General features: G+C 45.0%; 1 protein-coding gene across 1 annotated transcript; it reads left to right on the top strand.

The window, feature by feature from the left end:
* Window positions 1–2393: 2393 nt before the first annotated feature.
* On the top strand, window positions 2394–16062 carry SUCLG1 (succinate-CoA ligase GDP/ADP-forming subunit alpha). Its single transcript, XM_035547409.2, has 9 exons — window positions 2394–2546; window positions 8634–8737; window positions 9629–9745; window positions 10311–10523; window positions 10617–10674; window positions 13220–13303; window positions 14022–14173; window positions 14654–14842; window positions 15810–16062. The coding sequence occupies exons 1-9, from the start codon at window positions 2501–2503 to the stop codon at window positions 15834–15836; spliced, it is 990 nt and encodes a 329-aa protein (XP_035403302.1). The 5' UTR covers window positions 2394–2500; the 3' UTR covers window positions 15837–16062.
* The last annotated feature ends 6852 nt before the right edge of the window (window positions 16063–22914 follow it).

Here is a 22914-nt window from a genome sequence, read left to right on the forward strand (position 1 = left end):
CATAGATCCATGCATGGAAATGTGCATATGGGAAAGGGACTGCTTTGTGTATTAAGGGGTGAGTCACCTGTGGGGATGGAGAAGGCTAAGCCTGGCAGGCAGTTGCTGTATTCATCGAGGCTTCATGGAGAAAAGAGACACAGGGGTTTGGTGCAGGTGACTGTTAGATCTAGGTGCCAGAGCCTGGAGCACAGTCTGTGTTCATTGTGTGGAATAACATCATGTCTAGGGCCTGGGGTGTAAACAAGGCACCCTGAAAAAAAAACATATGTGTTTTTTGCTGCTCTTAGTGCTGGTAAATCCAGATATTTAAGGGGTTGGTGTTTTATTTGCATTGGACATTTTTAGCTGCTGATGCAAGCAAACAAAGCATTAACATTGTCTTTTCTTAAAGAGAAGAAATCAAGGCTGTGAGAGATTAAGTGATTGCTGTGATGGTTCCAAGGAAGGGTGCAGACCGCTAGCACCACAGCCAGGGCCCTCAACTGCCCAGCCACGATGTAAAGGAAGAAATGAAAACAATTTTAACAATAAGTTTTAAGGGAGCACCAAAAACAGTTGAATTTGTTCACGCAGTGAAACTCCTTTTCATCTAAAGATCTAGGAATGGGAAAAGGTTAGCAGACACTGTGTTTTTATCTTAGGCTACTACTGGAGCTCCCACGTGGGTAAACATTAACATGATCCTCCTTTTTTTTATTTTTATATATTTTTTTTTTTTGCGATCTGAAGGTCTGGTCCTCTGCAGATGGATATTAGGCAGAACACCCTGTGTTTAGTATCATGAAGAAGTGCTTTCAAACAAAGTCAACTCGCAACTCTGAGTAAGAGAGCAAGAAAAATGTTTTCTAGGATTCAGTCCCTAGGTGTGTGATTTTCATAAGGTTGAACTCCAAGTTCCGTGTTGCTTTTACAATGAAGTTTCTCACTTCAAAATGCATTAGGGAGACACCCCACCCCCTACCTGACATTTGATCTTTCTGCAATGCCTGAAAAGCATTGTTTGTAGATTAAGTCCCACAGTTGTTTTTAACCCTTTGGCTACCCCTCTGAGCTAAAACTCAGTCTGTCCTGAACTGTGTAAGGGAGCCCCAGTCATTGCCACCTGAGTGTTGCTAATTGCTGTATTGTTTCTCCCTGGGCTGAATGGTTTCTTTCTATGTAGTTGATTAAATTAGCTAAATTGATGTTAGTGGGACAGAGTGTGCTCTGACGGAACAAACCCACTTCCAAGAGCTTCTGGCCAATTCTATATTGTACAGCTGGATTCAGTACCCTGAAACTTTACTGTTAGAGTGGTAATGACTTTTTGATTATACATGAATATTAATATTCAAAAGATGCTACATGCATTCAGGTTTTGACTAAAGAGATGTTTATGCTACTCAGGTTTGGAAAACAAAACAAAACAAACCCACAATACCCTTCACCTTCTACAGTCCCACTAAAACTATGCAAAAGTTGCAGTGGCCACATTTTTGACTTCATGCCTGAGTTATTTTAAATTGGTATCCAACAGACAGACTTCTGATGCTACATAGCTCAGCATAAAAGAGAGAAAGAATAACCTGCTGTATAACATATTTGGGTTTAAAACTTCAGATCCCCCTTTTGACAGGCCAGGGACTCTCCTTTGACCCTTAGAACAGGCCTGTCTGTGACCTGCCTCAGCAAGCCCAGGGGGATGGCTTAGAAATAGTTTTTTTTCTTTTTCTTATTCTATTTGGTTGTCTGCTCTCCAGTCTCGCTCATTTTTGCTGTGTGTAATTCTAGATCAACTTCCTTCTCTCTCCTGAAGGTACAGTTTTTAGTGGGTGGGCACTGAGCAGGCTGCCCAGAGGAGCTGGGGATGCCCCATCCCTGGAGGTGCTCAAGGCCAGGCTGGATGGGGCTCTGGGGAACCTGGGCTGCTGGGAGGTGTCCCTGCCTATGGTGGGGGGTTGGACTGGCTGTGCTTTAGGGTTCCTTCCAAGCCAAATCCTTCTGTGATCGTATAATTTACTGAAAGTTTGCTTGGTGCAGTCGGGACGTGGGCTGTGCCGTATTCCTACACATGTTGCCCTGAAAATTAGTAACATATGAGGCCTGTTATGTAGAGAGGAGCATTTTATTAGATTTACCAATGAAGATGTATGTGTCTTATGTTGTTTACTGAAGCATTTCCCTGAAAATGTTACTTATTTTTGCACTCCTGGCTACAGCCAAGACAAACAACGAGTAACCCCCGTGTAGGCAGCATGCGTTTCACCCCCACTGCTGACCTAGCACTGTACCGGGACAGCTTCTAATGGCCACCTGCAGACACCCATCAGAACCCATTTTTGGGCTGAATTTATCACAAGTTAGGAGCTAAAAAGTAGCACAGAATCAAGGTCACAGCGCGGTTCTGCCCCAGGAGCCTGACAGACTACAACCCCCACAACCCCCCGCGCGCTGCCGGGGCGGGTAGTGCTGAGGCGGCGAGCGGGGCCTGCGGGCCGGGTGTCCTTGCGAGGGGACGATGGCTCACTGCCGCGCCGCCCGGCTCCTCGGCCGCTTCCTCCGCCGTGAGTAGCGCTCCCCCGGGACCCCCCAACCCTCTCCTCCGGCGCTCCGGGGCCCTCCCGGTTCCTGGCAACCGCTCTCGGCCGCCGCGGCCTGCTCCCCCCCCCCCCCCCCTCCCCCCGCCCCGGGCTAGGCCGCGGGGATGCGCTGAGGGGGGTAGGGGGCTCGTCGGGTGGGGATCCGGGGGGGCTGCCCCATGTTGGGGGGGCTGTGGGTACGGGTGGCTGCAAGGGAAAAGGGTTTGGGGGTGAGGGGGGTTGTTGGGGGGCCGTTGGGAGTGAGGGAGCGTCCTGGGGATGAAGGTTGTCCTGTTAGGGGGTGTCAGACGCTGGGTGGGAAGCCCAGCAGCTTTTTTTTTTCCTCTGTTCCATCCCTGGAAATGCACAGAGCTCCCCAAGGAAGGTGGTGGTGGGGTTGGGTCTGGTTGCTTTGAGTGGTTCTTCGGGCTAGAGGCCTCTTGAGGTCCCTAAATTGTCCTGAGACTAAAGCACGACCCTATGAAGTTGTCTGTGTTGTCAGGAGTAACAACGTTAGCCTTTAAGCACAGAGAACACAAGCAATGTGCAGCTAACGCTTCAGCTTGAAAGCTTTTAGAGGGGTTGTAGAGAAGATCACAATAAATTAAATAACGTGTTATTCTTTCTTTGTGCTTATTTTGTGCAGTCAATGCTGCATTCGCTACAGGAATTGGTATGGGTATGCCTAGGCACAAGAGGTTTTTCGTGGAATCTTAGCTGAGGAAGTGGTGTGTTAATCATGGATCTGACAGCTGACAGTGAGCGGGCAAAGTTAAACTTAATAGATTTCATTGGATCTCCGTGCAAGCAAAACGTTATGCTCTTGTGCTAACGTGCAGATCAGGGACTCATGACATGATCCTACGACGTTTTAAACTGGTCCAAATTGTTCCTGTGGTGCACCCACTGTCCCCCAGGCACCCCTTCCTACCTCCTGTCCCCCGTGAGCACAAGTAGGAGGCTGTATGAGCACGAGTACTCCTTCCTGGACCCTTTGCCATACCCCTTCCCATGGGGCTGACTCTGCCAGGCAGCTCTTTGAGCTGGCTCCCGTGAGTCTGATGCAGGTTGGTTCTGGTGGAGATGAGAATGAAGCACCTGCACCTTAAATTAATTTATGCCCCCAGCAAAGCTAATCTTGGGTGCAGTTTTATGTCTTCAAAAAACCACTTTCTTCCCTTTACGAGTAGCAGTAAGAAAGAGTGCTTAAGATGCTTTTTGGGGGTTAGGGGAAGGAAGTGGACTCAGTGATTCAGGAAGCTTTCTGCTTGCAACAGTTTATAGACTCTTTTAAGAAAGTCCTGTAAGAAGGAACACTTCTTCATTTGAAACAGTTTTTGGTTTGATACTCCTAAGGTTTGGGCAGTCTTTTAATTTATTAAGTTTGGACTTTGTTCATACAACAGTCTCAGTAACAAATAATTAACATCTCTTAGTGGCAATTTAAAATAGTGACTTTCTAGTGTTTTCTGTTGCAAAAGACTATCTGTTCTTGTTGGTACACTGCTGAAGCAAGCCTGCAGGGTGTGTATCACTAAGTTTCAGTTCAGGAATTTGTGAAAACAAGCCATGCAGTATGTTAATGAGTGGTGAGGGCTTGCTCAAAGGTCAGCTCAAAGCGCTGCTCGCTTATGGACCAAGACTTAAGCTTATCTTAATTATCACTGGAGAGTCAGGATTTTTGAACGTTCTGGGCGAGTTGGAAGGCTTTGGAGAGCTCTTAGATTAAATAATCAAAGTAAATTTTGTGAATAATCCTGGCAAAGAAGTGCTGCAGAAATAGCGACGCACGCTGAAGAATTTGTTTGTTGTTTTTGTGCAAGCTCGCTAGCTGCACGCTTTCTTAGTGCCGTGTACGCAGGAAAAAGTTTGTTGTCTTAGAAGAACTTGATCTGTGCGGAGCAGAGTGTGCCTGTTTCCTCGAGGGCTTGCAGTTTCAACTTCATAAGCTAGGGAGAAGAAAGCTTTTCTTTCAGATGCCATCGTGTTTCCTGTGACTGTATCCAGTGATGTTCGTGGCACTAAGCGGGGATTTTTGCTTAGGGAAGAGAGAGGTGTTGAAAGGACTAAAATTTTTCTAATTGTCACTTGTCCGTCAGCTTACTTTTGTGTAATGTGGTCATTGTAGCATAGTCATTGCATCTCTCCTTTATGGACTGGTTAATTTGCTTAATTCCTCAACTCCTATGCCATGCTTGTGGATTATTTTTTTTTCCCATAATTAACAGGAATTTGGCAAGGGAAGGGTGAGAGAAGAGAGGCTGGGTACCAATAGCTGGAAATCCTTCCCTGAGCTCATAATCCTCTTTAAGACCAGGAGTAAGATATTTTGGCAATCCCTCAACAGCATGAAAACTTCTTTGTCACTGAGGATCATCTTCTAGTAGTGCAGCCAATACCTTTCAGGATGAATTTAGACAGGTTTGGGAAAGGATTGTCCAGAATACAACCGCTTGTGTGAGTGTGCACGTACAGCCTGATCATGATCATCACAATTGAAGGAAGGACTGTGATGTGAACTGTGTCAAATCTTCTTGTAATATCAAACTTCGAGTCAGCGAACTCTAAAATTTGCAACGGTACTTTGGCCTTTGCTAAACTTCTTTATTTTTAATGTCTGTGCTGTAATGTAAGAAACTCTCCAGAGCTGTTGCTGCTCTGTGCTCTCCAGGCCAAGTGTTTGTAGGCAGAGGGAGGAGAAAGGAGATGGTCATAAAGAGGCAAATTAAACAGCGTGTGAAATATTGGAAGGATTTCTCAGAAACAAGCTGAAGGTTCAGAACTGATGGAAAGTAAAGTGTGTGTGTATTTTAAAAAAAAAAAAAAAAAGGGGGGGGGGGCAACGAACTTATATAGCATTTTGCCTTGCACTCTTTGTACTCGACTCCCTCCCTGACTTTCCCTGCACTGAAGTTCATTTTCCCTGTTTGTGTTGGAGCCCATGCATTTTCTAAGGCTTTCTTCTTCCCTTCCATAGGTAATAGGAAAAGGAACATCTTCCTTCGTCTCCAGGCCCTCGGGGTATTTCAGGGAGCAATAGAGGGACAATTTCATTTATTACCTGTCCGTCTTCTGGCAGTGGAGGTGTCTGCTCAGGGCCCTCCTTTACCTTGTTTTTATATTGTGCTCATTTTGTGAGCACCTTCAGGTGCTACCTCAGCTTCCAAACGTTTTTTCCTCCACGATAAACGTGGGCAAGAAGGAAGCGCTTTGACTTGGATTCCTGCCTGTAGCTCTAGGGAGTCTTGTGGGAGGTCCTGAAAATAACAAATCTTCAACTCTGTAAAGTTGAGGAAGAGATTTAGTACCTGCCCTGTCAGCTGGCTCTCATCTGGGCGAAGGTGGCTTGGGTTGTGCCATTTGAAGTAAGGTCTGGACTTGGAGATACTGCTGCAAGAGGGCCTGAAATGCTGCGAAAAACGGTATTTACATTTGATGTGTAACTTAAAATATCTTGCAAATGGGTTAATTTTCCGTTAAGCATGTAAATTGATGTTTGCACTCAATGCTAAGTAGGAGCATCTTTTTCTAGAAAGGCCTTTTTAGTTGTTAAGACATGAATCGCTGCTGTGAGGTTTCTTTCAAGAAGTGAACGTAACCAGGTTGTCCGGCTACTTGAGCTGCAGTGAGTGCATTACAGGCCTTGGTTGAACACGGTTTTGTTAATGTTGGGCCTCTGATTTGACAAAATGCAGCGTTTCCACCGTGCTTTCGATAAGATCTGCAACTGTTAAGGCTTGTCCTTGTGCTTTATGGCTTCGCGTGGAGCCTGCACCTTTGTAACTTGGCCTGTAAGCGAGAGCTGTGCATTAAAATAGCATCCGCAAGGAGTTTGGCTTTTCCTGGCTCGTTGCTGAAGCTTTGTAAGCAGAAGAGCAAATCGTTTCTTGTCCTGCCTTCTTGAAGGCACATACATTTACACTCAGGCACCAAAGCAATTGCCTGCAGGAGTTGGGAGTCGCTCGTGAATGAAGGTCCTAGCTGGAAACTGAGACTTTGATTCTATTTCTGCCTTACCTGCTGTGAACTTAGGCGTGCCATTTCAATATTCCACCTGTTTCCTTCTCATCTTATATCTGTCTTAGCTATTTAAATTGCCATTAGCTGTTTAAATTGCCAGCTGTTTGCACTCAGGGCTTGCTGCTAGTGCCCCATATATATAGCCAAACCTTGTCTCCACCGATTTCTCTGCAGGTCCGACTGTGCTGGTAGCCAGGGCCAAACCTTTCTGCTTCAGATGAGGCCATGGAGAGAAATACAGAGCTGTATTGTGCCAGTTACAAAAATAAATAAAAACTCAACCAAAGCCAGCCCAGAAAGTGCAAGGTGATTTTTTAAAAATTTCTTCCAAAATATATTGCTCCCCAGACACGTGCCAGGCTAAGCTGCCTCTCTCTGGAGACAGCCAACTGCTCTGCCCTAGCCAGCTTCTTCTGAACCAGCTGTATTTTTTTTCTGAATGAAGGCTCTTCACTCATATACGAAGCACGTACAGTTTTTAAGAGTAAATCCAGAAAAAGCTTGGCATTTAAGCTGTTTTTCAGTTACCAGCGCATGGGAATAAATATCTTTTTTTTTTGGGTACTTGATAGCTTATAAAAGGCACTAAAGATTCTTATCCCTGAAACATATGTCTGTATAGTCTTCTGAAAACTGAGAATCGACAAACCTAAGCTTTTGAAAACATTTTTGTGAAAGGTTAGAAATAGCTGAAAATAGGTACGGAATGAGCAGCTGAGCTGGGGCTGTAGAATTGCTTTCATGGTATGGAGAAGGAAATGACTGTTGGCTTTTTTTTTTTAATACTAAAATCACTGAGTGTGGCCTGCTAACAGTCATCTCAAATTCTGTGCATCAACAGTTTATATTGAAGAATACTTTTTTTATTTTTTTTTATTTTCCATCTTAGTAGTTTTTGCTTCCTTTGTAAGAAACGAACACTAAAATAAAAACAACTCAACTCCCTCAGGATCAGGCGTGCCTGAGCAGGTATGTGGAACAATCCAGGGAGCCCGATTCAAAACCGCTGTGTTTTTATTTCGACTTCAGTTTTTATTTCTGCAAATCCAAAGTGGAAGAGTTTTAAATTAGCTCATGATGTGTATGGTACTATACTAGTGTCAGCGTTTGTGTGAGGATTGCACTCTTCCACCCTCACTATAGGCACAAAATGCGGTCTTTATCGAAAATGCTTGCAGGAAGTTCTGATCCCCTCAAAACCCTGGCCTTTGTGAAAGCTCGTGGTAGTGAGTGCATCCTTTTTGTGCCACAAGACCTCTTTTTCCTCCTTACCAGCTGTCTCAGGCTTTCTTGCATTGGGCCCTTCTACGCTTTTCTTTTTTAATCATTTGATAATGCCCCATTTTTCCCTCCAGCAGAGCGGCAGTCATTCTCCTTTTCTTCTTGAAACCAGCATTCACTGTGCTGTTTTTCTACAGTTGTGTTACTTTTGTGTGCGAGCGGTGTTTACAAGACCAGAGTTGTGAGAACTAAGTTGAAAACTGTTCCAGTGGAGTATCCAGAGAGCCGTATTTCTTCAAGAGCCCAAGTGCATTGAAAGCTGCGATGTACAAGCTCCCGTGGCTCAGCATCTGCTGGGGATAGGCCTGGGGGTCCTGTGGCTGTGTCGATATCTCTCGGTGTCTGCAGGGGCTGTGCTATGTTTGCACAAGGTGTAGAGCCTCTGGGATATCGGGATCTTAGTTCTGCTTTGCCTCTTTGTAGAAGTTGTTAGGAGACAGAGACATGTTCGTTCACAAATGAAAGCAGTGGTTAAGATGTTTGTGATGTGTCTTGTGTGGAGCTCTGATGTTCAGTACCCAACGTCTGATTCCTGGCAAACTGAGCAGCCACAATGAGAGAGTGAACTACAGCTGTTTCCTATCTTAGAATAAAAGTTCAGAAGTGCTTGCGACTTTCAGGGCTACTTTTAAAAACAGGAGCTACAGGATCAACTCATCTTTTCTTGTAAGCATAAATATACATGCACTGACTTGATAGGACATCTTTTAACTTAGAGCATAACGAGGCAGTTGATTAATGGTTTGCTCTCTCCTTGCTTTCTTCCTCTAGTGCACCAGAATGGAGTACGACACTGCTCCTACTCGGCATCGAGGAAAAATCTGTATATTAACAAAAATACAAAGGTTATCTGTCAGGGTTTTACAGGCAAACAGGTATGTATATGAACTGTTTCTTCTGTCACCCTTTCAGTGCAGAAAGTTAATTGGCCGTAAAACATAGTAATATATAAAAGAGATGATGTGCTGGCCTTGTCTGTGTTGTTAGGAAACAGGACTTTGTGATCAAGAAGATCCTTTCAGCTCTGTGGTTTCCCATTCTTCTGTCCAAATACCCTTTTTCTGAAATTCGATAAACTAGATTTTTTTTCCCACTACTGTACAAGCTTAAAACTTTTTTTTTTTGTCATCTCCATGATGACTTGATCTTTGTGGTTGGCTTTGGTCTTAAGCCTTAAGCTGTACATAACTGAAAGGGTTCCTTTGTAAAGGGAGACTTGCAAAAAACTACAAAAACCTTACAGTTTTCAAAGTGTCTCTTTCACAAAAGCCTTTGAATATCAATGGCTATGAAAAAAAAAGTTTTAATTTCAGGATATTTAATTTTTTTTCACATTGACTCTTAGACATTTGCAAGGGAAGAAGACTGCCTTTGCTAAATCTGTCAGCTAGTCATGGACGAGAATGCTAATTTCTTCTGTTTGATTATTGTATTTGTCATCTGCCATAATTGATGTGGAAGATAAAATGGGGTTGCTATGTCTGCTGGTGTATTAGCAACACAGAACAAACCATTCTTGAGTGTGAAACCACAGTGCTCCAATTTAAAAGCAAAAAGCATGGCATATTTTGAATCCTTATAAAACATGTTGATATGTTCTTCAAAATGGCTGGCTGTATCTCCTCCTGTGAAATCTCCTCTTCTCATTGTAAATTTAAGTGCAATGAATTGCTTTCAGAATTACAAATGTCATCAAAACTTTTTTTTGCTACGTTTAATTTGTTATCGTATGCATTTTAACTTTACTCATTCTCTCTCTCTCCTAGGGCACCTTTCACAGCCAGCAGGCATTGGACTACGGCACCAATCTAGTGGGAGGAGTTTCTCCAGGGAAAGGTGGAAAAACTCATCTGGGTCTGCCTGTGTTTAATTCTGTGAAGGAGGTAATTTGCAGCAATGACTGGAGGACCAGGTGGCTTAATACAAGAGCTAATGCTGCTGAAGGCCTCCTTATTGCATTCTTCATACTGAAGAGACAAAATATTTGAACCGTGGATGTCACTGTGGAAGCAATGAAACAGATGCCTTCTAAAAGGGGCTTTCACTGTGGTCAAGCATGAGTTTGCCTTCCATTGGGAAGTTCAGAGTCCAGATGCTCAGTAACGCAAATGACATTTTAACTTTCTTCATAATATGTTTGTTTTATGTCCATAACTAGTTTCTGATTGATTCTGGTGCATATGATGAAATTGTAGCAACTATTATCAACGGGTTTTTGTGGCGATGTTTGTCGGGGAGATCCTTTTCAGCCAGTACTTAGGTCTCAGGTTACACTCTGTGTGTCTGTCTTCAGTGAATTTAACACTTGCGTTGATTATAGTAAATCAGTATATATCTATTTACTTGATTTATGTTTGGAGTGGACATATTTTAAATGGCTAGTTGTCAGAAGTTCTCTTTGGGCCCACTAAATGCTTGATACCTTTTTTTTTTTTATCCTTCTTGTAGGCCAAAGAACAAACTGGTGCTTCTGCCACTGTTATATATGTACCTCCTCCATTTGCTGCTGCTGCGATCAATGAAGCAATCGATGCAGAAATGCCCTTAGTTGTTTGCATTACTGAAGGTATTCCCCAGCAGGACATGGTTCGGGTTAAACACAGACTGGTTCGGCAGGGTAAGACTCGACTCGTGGGCCCGAATTGTCCTGGTGTCATCAATGTAAGTGAATTCTGGATTTGATTTGCTCCAAAGCTGGACCGTTCTTAGTGATGGTTTAAATGTTCCATCTCACTTCTCCCACTCTTTCTTTAGCCTGGAGAATGTAAAATTGGTATCATGCCTGGTCACATTCACAAGAAGGGAAGAATTGGTGAGTTTTTGAATATCTATGCATTATCTAAAAGTAAAGTTTGGTACACTACTATTCTTAATTTGAGTGTACCTCCGTTTACCTTGGGGTTTGAGTGGGCTCCCAAATACTAATCCCTCCAACAGCTTGGCTTCTGAGGACTTCTTTTCCAACCTTAATGCTTCTGTGACTGGGATCCTACACCTAGCATGAGCTCAGTATCACCACAAAATGAAGAGATTACCAAGAAGTTCATAACATGACAAGTTAGGCAATTATACCATGGTGAGTGGAATTGGCGAACACAGCCACTTCTCAGACAGGGAAGTTGAGGTGAGAGGGGCGGTGACTTGTTCATAATCATATGGTAGTTGCACACCCTGTTGCATGCAAGTGTCATGTCCTGATTTCTGGTGGTTCCTTGTCCTAAACTATAGAAATAACAACTGGATTATAGCTCCTGCATTACATTATTTGAAAAATCAAGAAAATTGTTCCAAAACATGCATTGGTATTTTAATAAATAGAGCTTCAGAAAGGTTGTAAACAGCATACGCTGCCATTATCTGTCAACGGGGTAGTGAGGTTAACTTGAACACAGAATCATAACATCACAGAATAGGTTGGGTTGGAAGGGACCTTAAAGATCGCCCAGTTCCAGCCCCCTGCCATGGGCAGGGACACCTCCCAGCAGCCCAGGCTGCCCAAAGCCCCATCCAGCCCGGCCTTGGGCACCTCCAGGGATGGGGCAGCCACAGCTTCTCTGGGCAACCTGTGCCAGTGCCTCACCACTCTCAGAGTAAAGAATTTCTTCCTTACATCTAATCTAAACCCACCCTCTTTTAGTTTAAAACCATTCCCCCGTGTCCTATCACCACACCCCTGACACAGAGTCCCTTCCCAGCTTTCCTGCAGCCCCCTTTAGGCACTGGCAGGCTGCTGTGAGGTCTCCCTGGGGCCTTCTCTTTTCCAGGCTGAACAACCCCAACTCCCTCAGCCTGGTTCCCATAGGAGAGGCGCTCCAGCCCTCTGATCATTGTTGTGGCCCTCCTCTGGAGGAGGAGGTACCCTTCACAGCATTATCATTTTTTTTTCTTGTGAAAAAGTGTTTGCTGTGGGAAAAGCTGTTCAGTGCTCTTAAGCTAAGTGTACTCAGGACAGTTTTTCTAACATGAGGAACTCTTTAGAATTAACAGTACCTAATGTTTGCTGGAGGAAGCATTAACGCTCATGTCAAACCTGAAATTGAAAAATCAGACTACTGCGGGTATCCCCTTTGTAGATTACGTCAAGCCATTGCTCTATGACTGTAAAAGATAGCTGACGTTACCTCGATCTTCATTCTGAATCAAAGTTCTGTTAAGATTTTCTGTGTCTGCTTGAGATATCTTACAGTGACAAGACAGGAGAATCTGAATGCAAGGCACCACAAGTGCAAAAGAATATTTTAAATCCAGTTGCCCTAATAGAAACATTTTCAATGGTGATCCAAGAATCAGGGAGTAAAGATGTGAACTTTGCCATCCTTCCAGCTTCATTTAACACTATGACCTTTAGTGATATGCTCCCCAGCTTTCTCTTACTGTGAGGCATCCAAGAACCATTTGATAATCTTGGGATGCAAGCTATAAAAATAGCCACAGTCTTAGGACCTCTGTCTGTAGCTTCTTTCATGAAATCTGAAACATAGTAAACAGGAAGCCTTTTGCAAATATAGTGAGAAAAAAACTTCTTTGCTAGTAGACGTCTGTACTGTGCAACAATATAAACTGTAGATAAAACTAAGCTTGTTAGTCTAATGGTGCATTTTGTCCTCTGTTCGTGCAATACACTAATTACATTGCTTGTTAAATGGCTTGAAATAGATGGAAGACAATGTTTTTCCTGGAAAACTTCCCTCTTGGAGTGTTAACAAAAATCTTGACTTTGAAAAACGAACAAAAACACGCAAGGATTTTGCTCCTGATCTAGGATTCAGCACATAACCTTTGCTGTAGAAAATCTGGTTAGGCCTGGCTAGGTTGTGGTCTCGTGTAATAGTGGAATGTAAATGTTAAATGTGTATCGCAGAGCAGTTAAGTTGCAGCAATGACTACCTTAATAGTGGTAACTTGAATTATGCAGTGTGTTTCCATTCTCGAGGATCTCTTGTGCCTAGCAATACTGGAGATACAATTAATACTGAATTATTTTGTTAACTGTTCAGCTGCAACCCTGTTTTAAGTTCAGTGCGTAAGCTACTTGTATACAGGACAAGAAATTCTGTTTTGTTTTCAGTTTTCTCTCCTGGTAAAGCTGTAGCGTGAGGAGTGCTATCTTACCCAATATAACTGGCTTGCTGGGCAAGCCTGTTAGTCTGTTTACAATTAAGTATTAAAAGTGCTAACCAAGAAATTGTACAGATATAATTTTACATAGAGTTTTCATCTTTTGGCAAGGATAGCTGGAAAACTTGACATCTCACATTCAGTTTATTAAGGTGATTTTCATGAATGCAAGAACAGCTACCTCTAGTCATGCACTTAGCTACATTAGTGTTAAGTTTCTCTCCGTTTCTTCCCTAAAGGTATTGTGTCAAGATCTGGAACCCTGACCTATGAAGCTGTTCATCAGACGACGCAAGTTGGATTGGGGCAGTCTTTCTGTGTTGGTAGGTTTCCTCAGAAGCAGCTTGCTGTACCTAGACTAATCTGCTGCTTCTTCACAGGAACAATTCCAAATTAATTTATTTTTTTGCAAGCATAGAAATAGCTGAATCATTTGTCGTTATACCGAGAAATTAGATCCCTAGCTGCTGTGAAGAATATCCCCCTTCTCTGATATCATTTCCTTGTCAGATTAATAACAGCCTAAGAAACAGTTTTGAGCAGAGAACTGCCAACACACAGAAAATCACAGAATGGTTTGGTTTGGAAGGGACCCTTATAAATCATCTGGTTCCAACCCCCTTGCCATGGTCAGGGACACCTCCCACTAGGACATGTTCTAAAATGTTTAGTATTAAAAAGGGATAGGGCTTTCTTAGGCATTTGCTTGGGTATGTTAAGCAAGTTGGCTAACTCATGTTTTCTTACAGCAAATTTATAGAGCTGGAGTCTTGCCCCTGTTGTATATTGTATAGGGTCTCTGTATAAGGTGTGCTGTTTTGCTTATGGTTTGAAAGGTCATAGATGTTAACTTAGGATATCAGGCTTTCTGTACGATAGCGGAGGAGACAGATTTGTAGCAGGAACTTGGCACTCTGAGAGCTGTCCCTCTTTTGAGCCTTTGGGAACTGCTCTTCGTGCTGAAATTTACTTTGAAACCATTAATGTAAATGTAATATTATCTTGAGTTACCTTTCTGTGGTTTCACGTTTTTTTTTTCAGGGATTGGAGGTGATCCCTTCAATGGAACTAATTTTATTGACTGCCTTGATGTCTTCCTGAAGGATCCTCATACTGAGGGGATCATACTGATTGGGGAGATTGGAGGAAATGCTGAAGAAGATGCAGCAGCATTTTTGAAAGAAAATAATTCTGTAAGTCTTAAAGAATTTGCTTCCAGATGCCTTGGTGGTTAACCATCTTCTGTCGTGTCAAGAAAGCTTGGTACAGTTTCTACCCTGCACTGACAAAAGAACAAAAAAGAAACGGCGCTTATACTCATATTAAAGAGAATGATTTATCATGATTGAAGCTTCTAATTTCAATTCTAACAGCAGAGCAGTGTCAGCTTCAGATTTTTAGTCCTGTAATGATATTTGTAGGGAACATTTTTTTGGTAATATACATGGTTCTGTAAAGAGCTGTCTTAAAGTTCATGATCGCTTCTGGTTGACACAGTTAATCAGGAGGAGTTATCTTCAGACTAGTGGTTCCATGTTGTCTGAGGTTTCTAGCTCTTTGATATCTTTGCCTGCCTAGTTGATGCTTTTTTTTTTTTTTGTTAACCTGCCATCTAGAATTGCTTTTCATCTCGCTCTCCCCCATGTAACTCCGTATATTTTCTTTATTCACAGGGTCCAAATGCCAAGCCAGTAGTATCATTCATTGCTGGTCTGACTGCTCCTCCAGGCAGGCGGATGGGTCATGCTGGAGCAATCATTGCTGGTGGAAAGGGTGGAGCTAAAGAGAAGATAGCAGCTCTTCAGAGTGCTGGTGTCGTGGTCAGCATGTCCCCTGCTCAGCTAGGTAGCACCATCTACAAGGTTCGTTACCTGGAAACTGGTATATGCACTCATCCAGAGCAGGAGTCTACTTTCGAGGGAATGGTAGTACATCTCTCACCCAAATATTCTGTTGCTCTAAGCTTGGTTAAACATACAAAGTCTAGTGACTGAACAAACTGCAGTTATTACTTAGATGATCTGCACAAGTAGTGCGTATAATACAACTTTATAGGAAAATAAACAGGAAAATATAGAAATGATTACGCTTAGCTGCTTTTGCAACAACTTGTTGAATTGTGTTTTCTGGATGCTATCTGAGGAAGCAAAGAACCCAAGTTAATTTAAAATAATAAAACACTCTTTGAAAGTACATAATTTGAAGGAGGAAAGCCCTAGCATATAGGCATGTCTCTTTTAAGTACTAATTCAGAATTATGGCTGAATGCATACAGCTGAGAAACTTCTGTATGAAATAGGATTATTGCCATTTTTCTTAACTCATCTCCAAAAAAAGGCACTGTTTCATAGCTAGAGGAAATGCGTAATTCAGCTGTGCTAGTTTTTTTTTTTTCCAGTGATGACTGCATAATAGCAGCATCACAGGCTGCTGTGAGAGTCTTCCCTTTTTTTTCCACCCCCCCCCCCCGTACTAAACCAAAAATCTTTATTTCTTTCCTGGCTTGAATTCTTTACTGTAAGGATCCTGGTGCAGTTTTTATACAGAATTAGTGTTTTTCAGGCCTGTTTTCCTATGCCTTGACAGCATTGCAGTCTGAGTGTGGTGCACTGACCGCAATTTAGAGCTACTGGTTTTTCATAGCCAGTGAGTTAATGTGAGGTGGGAGAGCACTTGCACACATTACACGCTTTTTAATTTACTTTCTAATTCCAGCTTTTTAATTCCTAAAATTCAATTTGGTACAGTAAATAGAAAGTAATTTAAATTATAATATTAGTAAAAACCTTTTTTTTTTCCCCACCTGTAATGTCTGTGTGCTGTTTGCAGGAGTTTGAGAAAAGGAAATTGCTGTAAGAGAAGACACTTCGGAACACCGTCTCTGAACCATCAGTGCAGCACCTGGCCTCTGCTTATCTTTTGTCTGCTAATCCTCAGTTGCCCAAATGACTGGCACTGGTTGTGGAATTTGACTTTGAAGCCATAAACCTCTTGGCTAAACCTGTTTTGATGTCTCCTTGGTTCAGACGCAATCACCTTATTGTAAATCACAGCAAACTAATAAATCTACTACTAAACCTGATACATCTTTTGAATTCCTGAAGCAGAACTGTTTCTTCAATCATCATAAAGAAACCAATCAGCCTTGAAGGGTTGAATCTTTTGTAACTTAAGCACTGCCCATTTTAAGGTAAAGTTGCTTATAGAGATGCTTTTAAGGATCAAGGCGCTGACTTTAAGCACATTGCTCATATCATGTATCACACTTTATTTTTAAAATTCTTACTTGTTCATTCCTGGCAAGTACGTTTGAACAATAGGCCAAAGTTTCCGTCCATGAAACCAAAGCTGCTGGATCTGAAGGGGTTGCTTGTTGATCCACGTAGCTGGATATGCCTGAAGTCCAGACTTTCTTTTCAAGGCTGACCCGTGCACAGTGTAGCCCTCTACTGACGAGGAATTCTTTTTGTTTTACAGAGGTGGAATTTTCGTTCACAAAAGTGAGTCTAATTTCCAATGCAAATGTATACATTCAAAAGTGTAACTATGAAAATGATTTGCCCTTTGTCTTAAACTACTTTACTTTCCTCTTTAACCTGAACTAGGGTTGCATTGTTTGTGTGTTCTGTAATCCCAATAACACTGGGAGATAATGGATGAGAATTATTATTTTCTGGAAAAGAATGTAATAAGTTATCTTACCTGTTAACCACTCCCAGCACTGTAATGGAAAGCCCATTTTACTTTGGAAATAGCCTGTTGTGGTTTAGCCCGGCTGGCAGCCAAACACCACACAGCCGTTCGCTCACCCTCCCCCCTCCCTCTCCGGGATGGGGGAGAGAAACGGGAAAGTGAAGCCTGTGAGTTGAGATAAGGACAGTTTATTAAGACAGGGAAAATAATAACAATAACAATAATAATAATAATAATAATAATAGTAATAATGTGTACAAAGTGATGCACAATGCAATTGCTCACCACCCGTTGACCGATGCCCAGCCTATCCCCGAGCAGCCGGCCCCCCCCACCCCGGCTAGCCACCCCTATATATTGTTCAGCATGACGTCAGATGGTATGGAATACCCCTTTGGCCAGTTTGGGTCAGCTGTCCTGGGTCTGTCCCCTCCCAGTTCCTGCTGCACCCCCAGCCTGCTCGCTAGCAGGACAGAGCGAGAAGCTGAAAAGTCCTTGGCTTGGTGTAAGCATTGCTCTACAACAATTAAAACATCGGCATGTTATCAGCGCTCTTCTCATCCTAATCCAAAACATAGCACCCTGCCAGCTACTAGGAGGAAAATTAACTCTGTCCTACCTGAAACCAGGACAGATATCCACCCCTTATTCCATACCATTTATGTCATGCTCAGGTTACACTCTTTCCAATACCTTCTAATTAGTCACCATTTTCATCTATGATATATAGCAACCATGGTAGTGATGACATACAGTGTTATATGATAATTAACATACTACAATTCAACTCATGGGCTATTCTCACCCAGTATTAGGTCCCCTTGAGGTACACACCGAACCTCCCCATTCTTTTGCATTACCCACCAAGTGCATCCAGGTCCCTGGGCAAAAGCAATCCCACGAATGGGCTTGCCTTTTCCTGAGGCAGGAGTAGCCCAGACTGTCTTACCCAGCATGTTTCTTACGTGCACTACAGGAACTTTATCCCCTTCTACAGTGCGTAACAGGTTTGATTGGGCAGGTCCAGCTCGGTTGGCAGATCCTCTAGTATTGACTAACCAGGTGGCCTTTGCCAAATGTGTTTCCCAATTTTTGAATGTCCCAGCACCCATCGCTTTCAGTGTAGTCTTTAACAGTCCATTGTATCGTTCAACTTTCCCGGAGGCTGGTGCATGATAAGGGATGTGATACACCCACTCAATACCATGTTCTTTGGCCCAAGTGTCTATAAGGTTGTTTCGGAAATGAGTCCCATTGTCTGACTCAATTCTTTCTGGGGTGCCATGTCGCCATAGGACTTGCTTTTCAAGGCCCAGGATAGTGTTCCGGGCGGTGGCATGGGGCACAGGATATGTTTCCAGCCATCCGGTGGTTGCTTCCACCATTGTAAGTACGTGGCGCTTGCCGTTGCGGGTTTGGGGGAGTGTGATGTAATCAATCTGCCAGGCCTCTCCATATTTGTATTTCAGCCATCGTCCTCCATACCAGAGAGGCTTTGACCGTTTGGCTTGTTTAATTGCAGCACATGTTTCACAATCATGAATAACCTGTGCTATAGTGTCCATGGTCAGGTCCACCCCTCGGTCACGAGCCCATCTGTATGTTGCATCTCTACCTTGATGGCCTGAGGTGTCATGGGCCCATCGGGCTATAAATAATTCACCTTTATGTTGCCAGTCCAGGTCCACCTGAGCCACTTCAATCTTAGCAGCCTGATCCACCTGCTGGTTGTTTTGATGTTCTTCAGTAGCCCGATTCTTGGGCACATGAGCATCTACATGGCGTACCTTTACAACCAGGTTCTCTACCCGGGCAGCAATATCTTGCCACAATGCAGCAGCCCAGATGGGTTTGCCCCGGCGTTCCCAGTTGTTCTGCTTCCATTGCTGTAGCCACCCCCACAGGGCATTTGCTACCATCCATGAATCAGTGTAGAGATAGAGAACTGGCCACTTTTCTCGTTCAGCAATATCTAAGGCCAGCTGAACGGCTTTCACTTCTGCAAACTGACTCGATTCACCTTCTCCCTCAGCAGCTTCTGCAACTCGTCGTGTAGGACTCCATACAGCAGCTTTCCATCTCCGATGCTTTCCCACCATACGACAGGACCCATCAGTGAACAGGGCGTATTTCTTCTCATTTTCTGGTAGCTTGTTGTACAGTGGGGCTTCTTCAGCACGGACCACCTCCTCCTCTGCTGATATCCCAAAGTACTTGCCTTCTGGCCAGTCCATAATCACTTCCAGGATTCCTGGGCGACTGGGGTTTCCTATTCGAGCCCGCTGAGTAATCAGTGCAACCCACTTGCTCCATGTAGCATCTGTTGCATGATGTGTAGAGGGGACCCTTCCTTTGAACATCCAACCCAGTACCGGCAGTCGGGGTGCCAGGAGGAGCTGCGCTTCAGTACCGATCACTTCCGAAGCAGATCGAACTCCCTCATATGCTGCCAATATCTCCTTTTCGGTTGGAGTATAGCGGGCCTCAGATCCTCTGTATCCCCGACTCCAAAACCCCAGGGGTCGACCTCGAGTTTCCCCAGGTTCTTTCTGCCAGAGGCTCCAGGTGGGACCATTCTCCCCGGCTGCGGTGTAGAGCACATTCTTTACGTCTGGTCCTGTTCGGACTGGCCCAAGGGCTACTGCATGAACTATTTCCTGCTTAATTTGTTCAAAGGCTTGTCGTTGCTCAGGGCCCCATTCAAAAGCATTCTTCTTACGAGTTACTTGGTAGAGCGGGTTTACAATCAGACTGTAATTTGGAATATGCATTCTCCAAAACCCCACGACACCTAGGAAAGTTTGTGTTTCCTTTTTGCTAGTTGGTGGAGACATAGCTGTTATTTTGTTGATCACATCCATTGGGATTTGACGACGTCCATCTTGCCATTTTATTCCTAAAAACTGGATCTCTCGTGCAGGTCCTTTGACTTTATTTTGTTTTATGGCAAAACCGGCCTTCAGAAGGATTTGGACTATTTTCTTCCCTTTCTCGAAAACTTCCTCTGCCGTGTCACCCCACACAATGATGTCATCGATGTACTGCAGGTGTTCAGGAGCCTCCCCCTGCTCCAGCGCAGACTGGATCAGTCCATGGCAAATGGTAGGGCTATGTTTCCACCCCTGGGGCAGCCGATTCCACGTATATTGGACTCCCCTCCAAGTGAAAGCAAACTGTGGCCTGCACTCTGCTGCTAGAGGGATGGAGAAAAATGCATTAGCAATATCAATTGTGGCATACCACTTGGCTGCCTTTGATTCCAGTTCGTACTGGAGTTCTAGCATGTCCGGCACTGCAGCACTCAGTGGTGGCGTGACTTCGTTCAGGCCACGATAGTCCACTGTTAGTCTCCACTCACCATTAGACTTTCGCACTGGCCATATGGGACTATTAAAAGGTGAATGGGTCTTGCTGATCACTCCTTGGCTCTCCAGTTGACGAATTAGCTCGTGGATGGGAATCAGGGAGTCTCGGTTGGTGCGATATTGCCGCCGGTGCACAGTTGTGGTAGCGATTGGCACTTGCTGTTCTTCAACCCTCAGCAGCCCCACAACAGAAGGGTCCTCTGAGAGACCGGGCAAGGTAGACAACTGTTTAATGTCCTCTGTCTCTAAGGCAGCTATGCCAAAAGCCCAGCGGAACCCTTTTGGGTCCTTGAAATATCCTCTTCTAAGATAGTCTATGCCAAGGATGCACGGAGCATCCGGGCCAGTCACAATACGGTGCTTTTGCCACTCATTTCCAGTTAGACTCACTTCAGCTTCCAATACAGTTAACTGCTGGGATCCCCCTGTCACGCCATAAATACAGATGGGCTCTAGCCCTTTACAGCTTGATGGCATTAGAGTACATTGTGCACCGGTGTCTACTAAAGCCTTATACTTCTGTGCGTCAGACGTGCCAGGCCATCGAATCCACACAGTCCAATAAACTCGGTTGTCCCTTTCCTCCCCCTGGCTGGAGGCAGGGCCCCTCTAGTCCTGGTCAGAATCTTCGTTTCTGTGTTTAAAAGACTGCCTGCTAGAAGTTGGAGCAGCAAACTTTTCAGAGAAACCCTTTCTCCCGATTGTTTTCTTTTGTAACTCACGTACCCGTGCCTCTAGGGTCTCAGTAGATTTTCCATCCCATTTTCTCATGTCCTCTCCATGGTCACGTAGGTAGAACCACAGGGTGGCGCGGGGTGTGTACCCACCATATTGTCTTCTTTGCACGGATGCGCGTTTACCCCTAATAGCCGAGACGCTGGTTCGTACAGGGGGGGAAGAAAATACACTCTCTTTAAGTTGGTGGACCTCTTCAAAAAGTTTCTCCAAAGTATTCTCTTTTAGTTGGTGGCCACTGGTTCGTTCAGGTCGGGGGGAATATAAATTCTCTTTAAGTTGGTGGACCTCTTCAAAAAGTTTCTCCAAAGTATTCTCTTTTAGTTGGTGGCCACTGGTTTGTTCAGGTGGGGGGGAAGATAAATTCTCTTTAAGTTGGTGGAACTCTTCAGAGAGTTTCTCCACAGCCGAGACGCAGGCCTGTAGGGAAGAGGAGAGATTTCCTTCGTACTGCCGGAGTTGTTTAGCCATGTCACCCACTGTGGGATCTTCACCGTCTTTCCAGGATATTATTGCCAATGTGCTGGCCCATGTTGATGGTGCATTATGTACAAACTTCCGCCATATGGGTCGAGTACACTGGACGTCATCTGGATCTGTGGATGTTTGTGCGTCGTCTAGGTCCTTATAAATTACTTCCCGTACGGCTAATTCCCTCAGGTACTGGATTCCCTTCTCCATGGTGGTCCACTTGACTGGTAGACATACAAGTTCTTCCTTGTAGGGATACCTTCCCTTCACAGCTAACAGGAGACGCCTCCAGAGGCTGTGAGATCGTGCTCCATCTCCAATTGCTTTGTCAATGCTTGCATCTCTAGCAAGGGATCCCAACCGCTTGGCTTCCCTGCCCTCTAATTCCACACCATTGGCTCCAGTGTCCCAGCACCGGAGCAGCCAGGTGACAAGCTGTTCACCTATACAGCGACCAAAATCTTTTCGCACATCTCGTAGCTCACGCTGGTATAGGGTTCGGGTAGTTACTGTTGATTTGTCAACATCCTCATCCTCATCGTCATCCTCCTGCACACTTGATGGCCCAGCCTCGTCTTCTCCACGCCCAGACTTAGCAGAAGACTTTCTGCGTTCTAAACGACCTGAGTCTCTATACCATTTTTTCACCTTTTCTACAGGGGCAACTTGCACTGCTACAGCTCGCCTCTCCGACCCAGCCACAGGGTCTGCCACAGGGGTTGGAATACCCTCTGCAGGGGCAACTTGCACTGCTACAGTTCGTTTCTCCGACCCAGCCACAGGGTCTGCCACAGGGGTTGGAGTACCCTCTGCAGGGGCAACTTGCACTGCTACAGTTCGTTTCTCTGACCCAGCCACAGGAGTGGGAACGGCTGCGGGAGCTGGAACGGCTGTGGGTGCCGGGACGGCTGCGGGAGCTGGAGCTGGAACGGCTACGGGAGCTGGAACGGCTACAGGAGCTGGAACGGCTGCGGGAGCTGGAGCTGGAACGGCTGCGGGAGCTGGAACGGCTGTGGGAGCTGGAACCGGGACGGCTGCGGGAGCTGGAGCTGGAACGGCTGCGGGAGCTGGAGCTGGAACGGCTGCGGGAGCTGGAACGGCTGCGGGAGCTGGAACGGCTGCAGGAGCCGAAACCGGGACGGCTGCGGCTGCGGGAGCTGGAACGGCTGCGGGAGCTGGAACGGCTGCAGGAGCCGAAACCGGGACGGCTGCGGCTGCGGGAGCTGGAACGGCTGCGGGAGCTGGAACGGCTGCAGGAGCCGAAACCGGGACGGCTGCGGCTGCGGGAGCTGGAACGGCTGCGGGAGCTGGAACGGCTGCAGGAGCCGAAACCGGGACGGCTGCGGCTGCGGGAGCTGGAACGGCTGCGGGAGCTGGAGCTGGAACGGCTGCGGGAGCTGTCACTAGGTTGATAGTAGCATCAATTGCAGCTCGATAGGCACAGGCCAGACCCCAGCACGCCACAGTGATTTGTGTCACTTCGGAACTGCCGGAGTCATGACACCTTTTTTTCAAGCATTCTACCAGTTTTTTAGGATTTTGCAGTTGTTCAGGGGTGAACGTCCAAAACACTGGAGGTGCCCACTGCCCTAGAAACCTGCCCATATCCTCCCACACTCCCTGCCACTCGCAAATATCCCGCCTCAAGACAGATCTCCGGATGAGATTCC

This window comes from Cygnus atratus, chromosome 4 (genome assembly GCF_013377495.2).
Source record: "Cygnus atratus isolate AKBS03 ecotype Queensland, Australia chromosome 4, CAtr_DNAZoo_HiC_assembly, whole genome shotgun sequence".
In the NCBI taxonomy this organism is placed as follows: domain Eukaryota; kingdom Metazoa; phylum Chordata; class Aves; order Anseriformes; family Anatidae; genus Cygnus; species Cygnus atratus.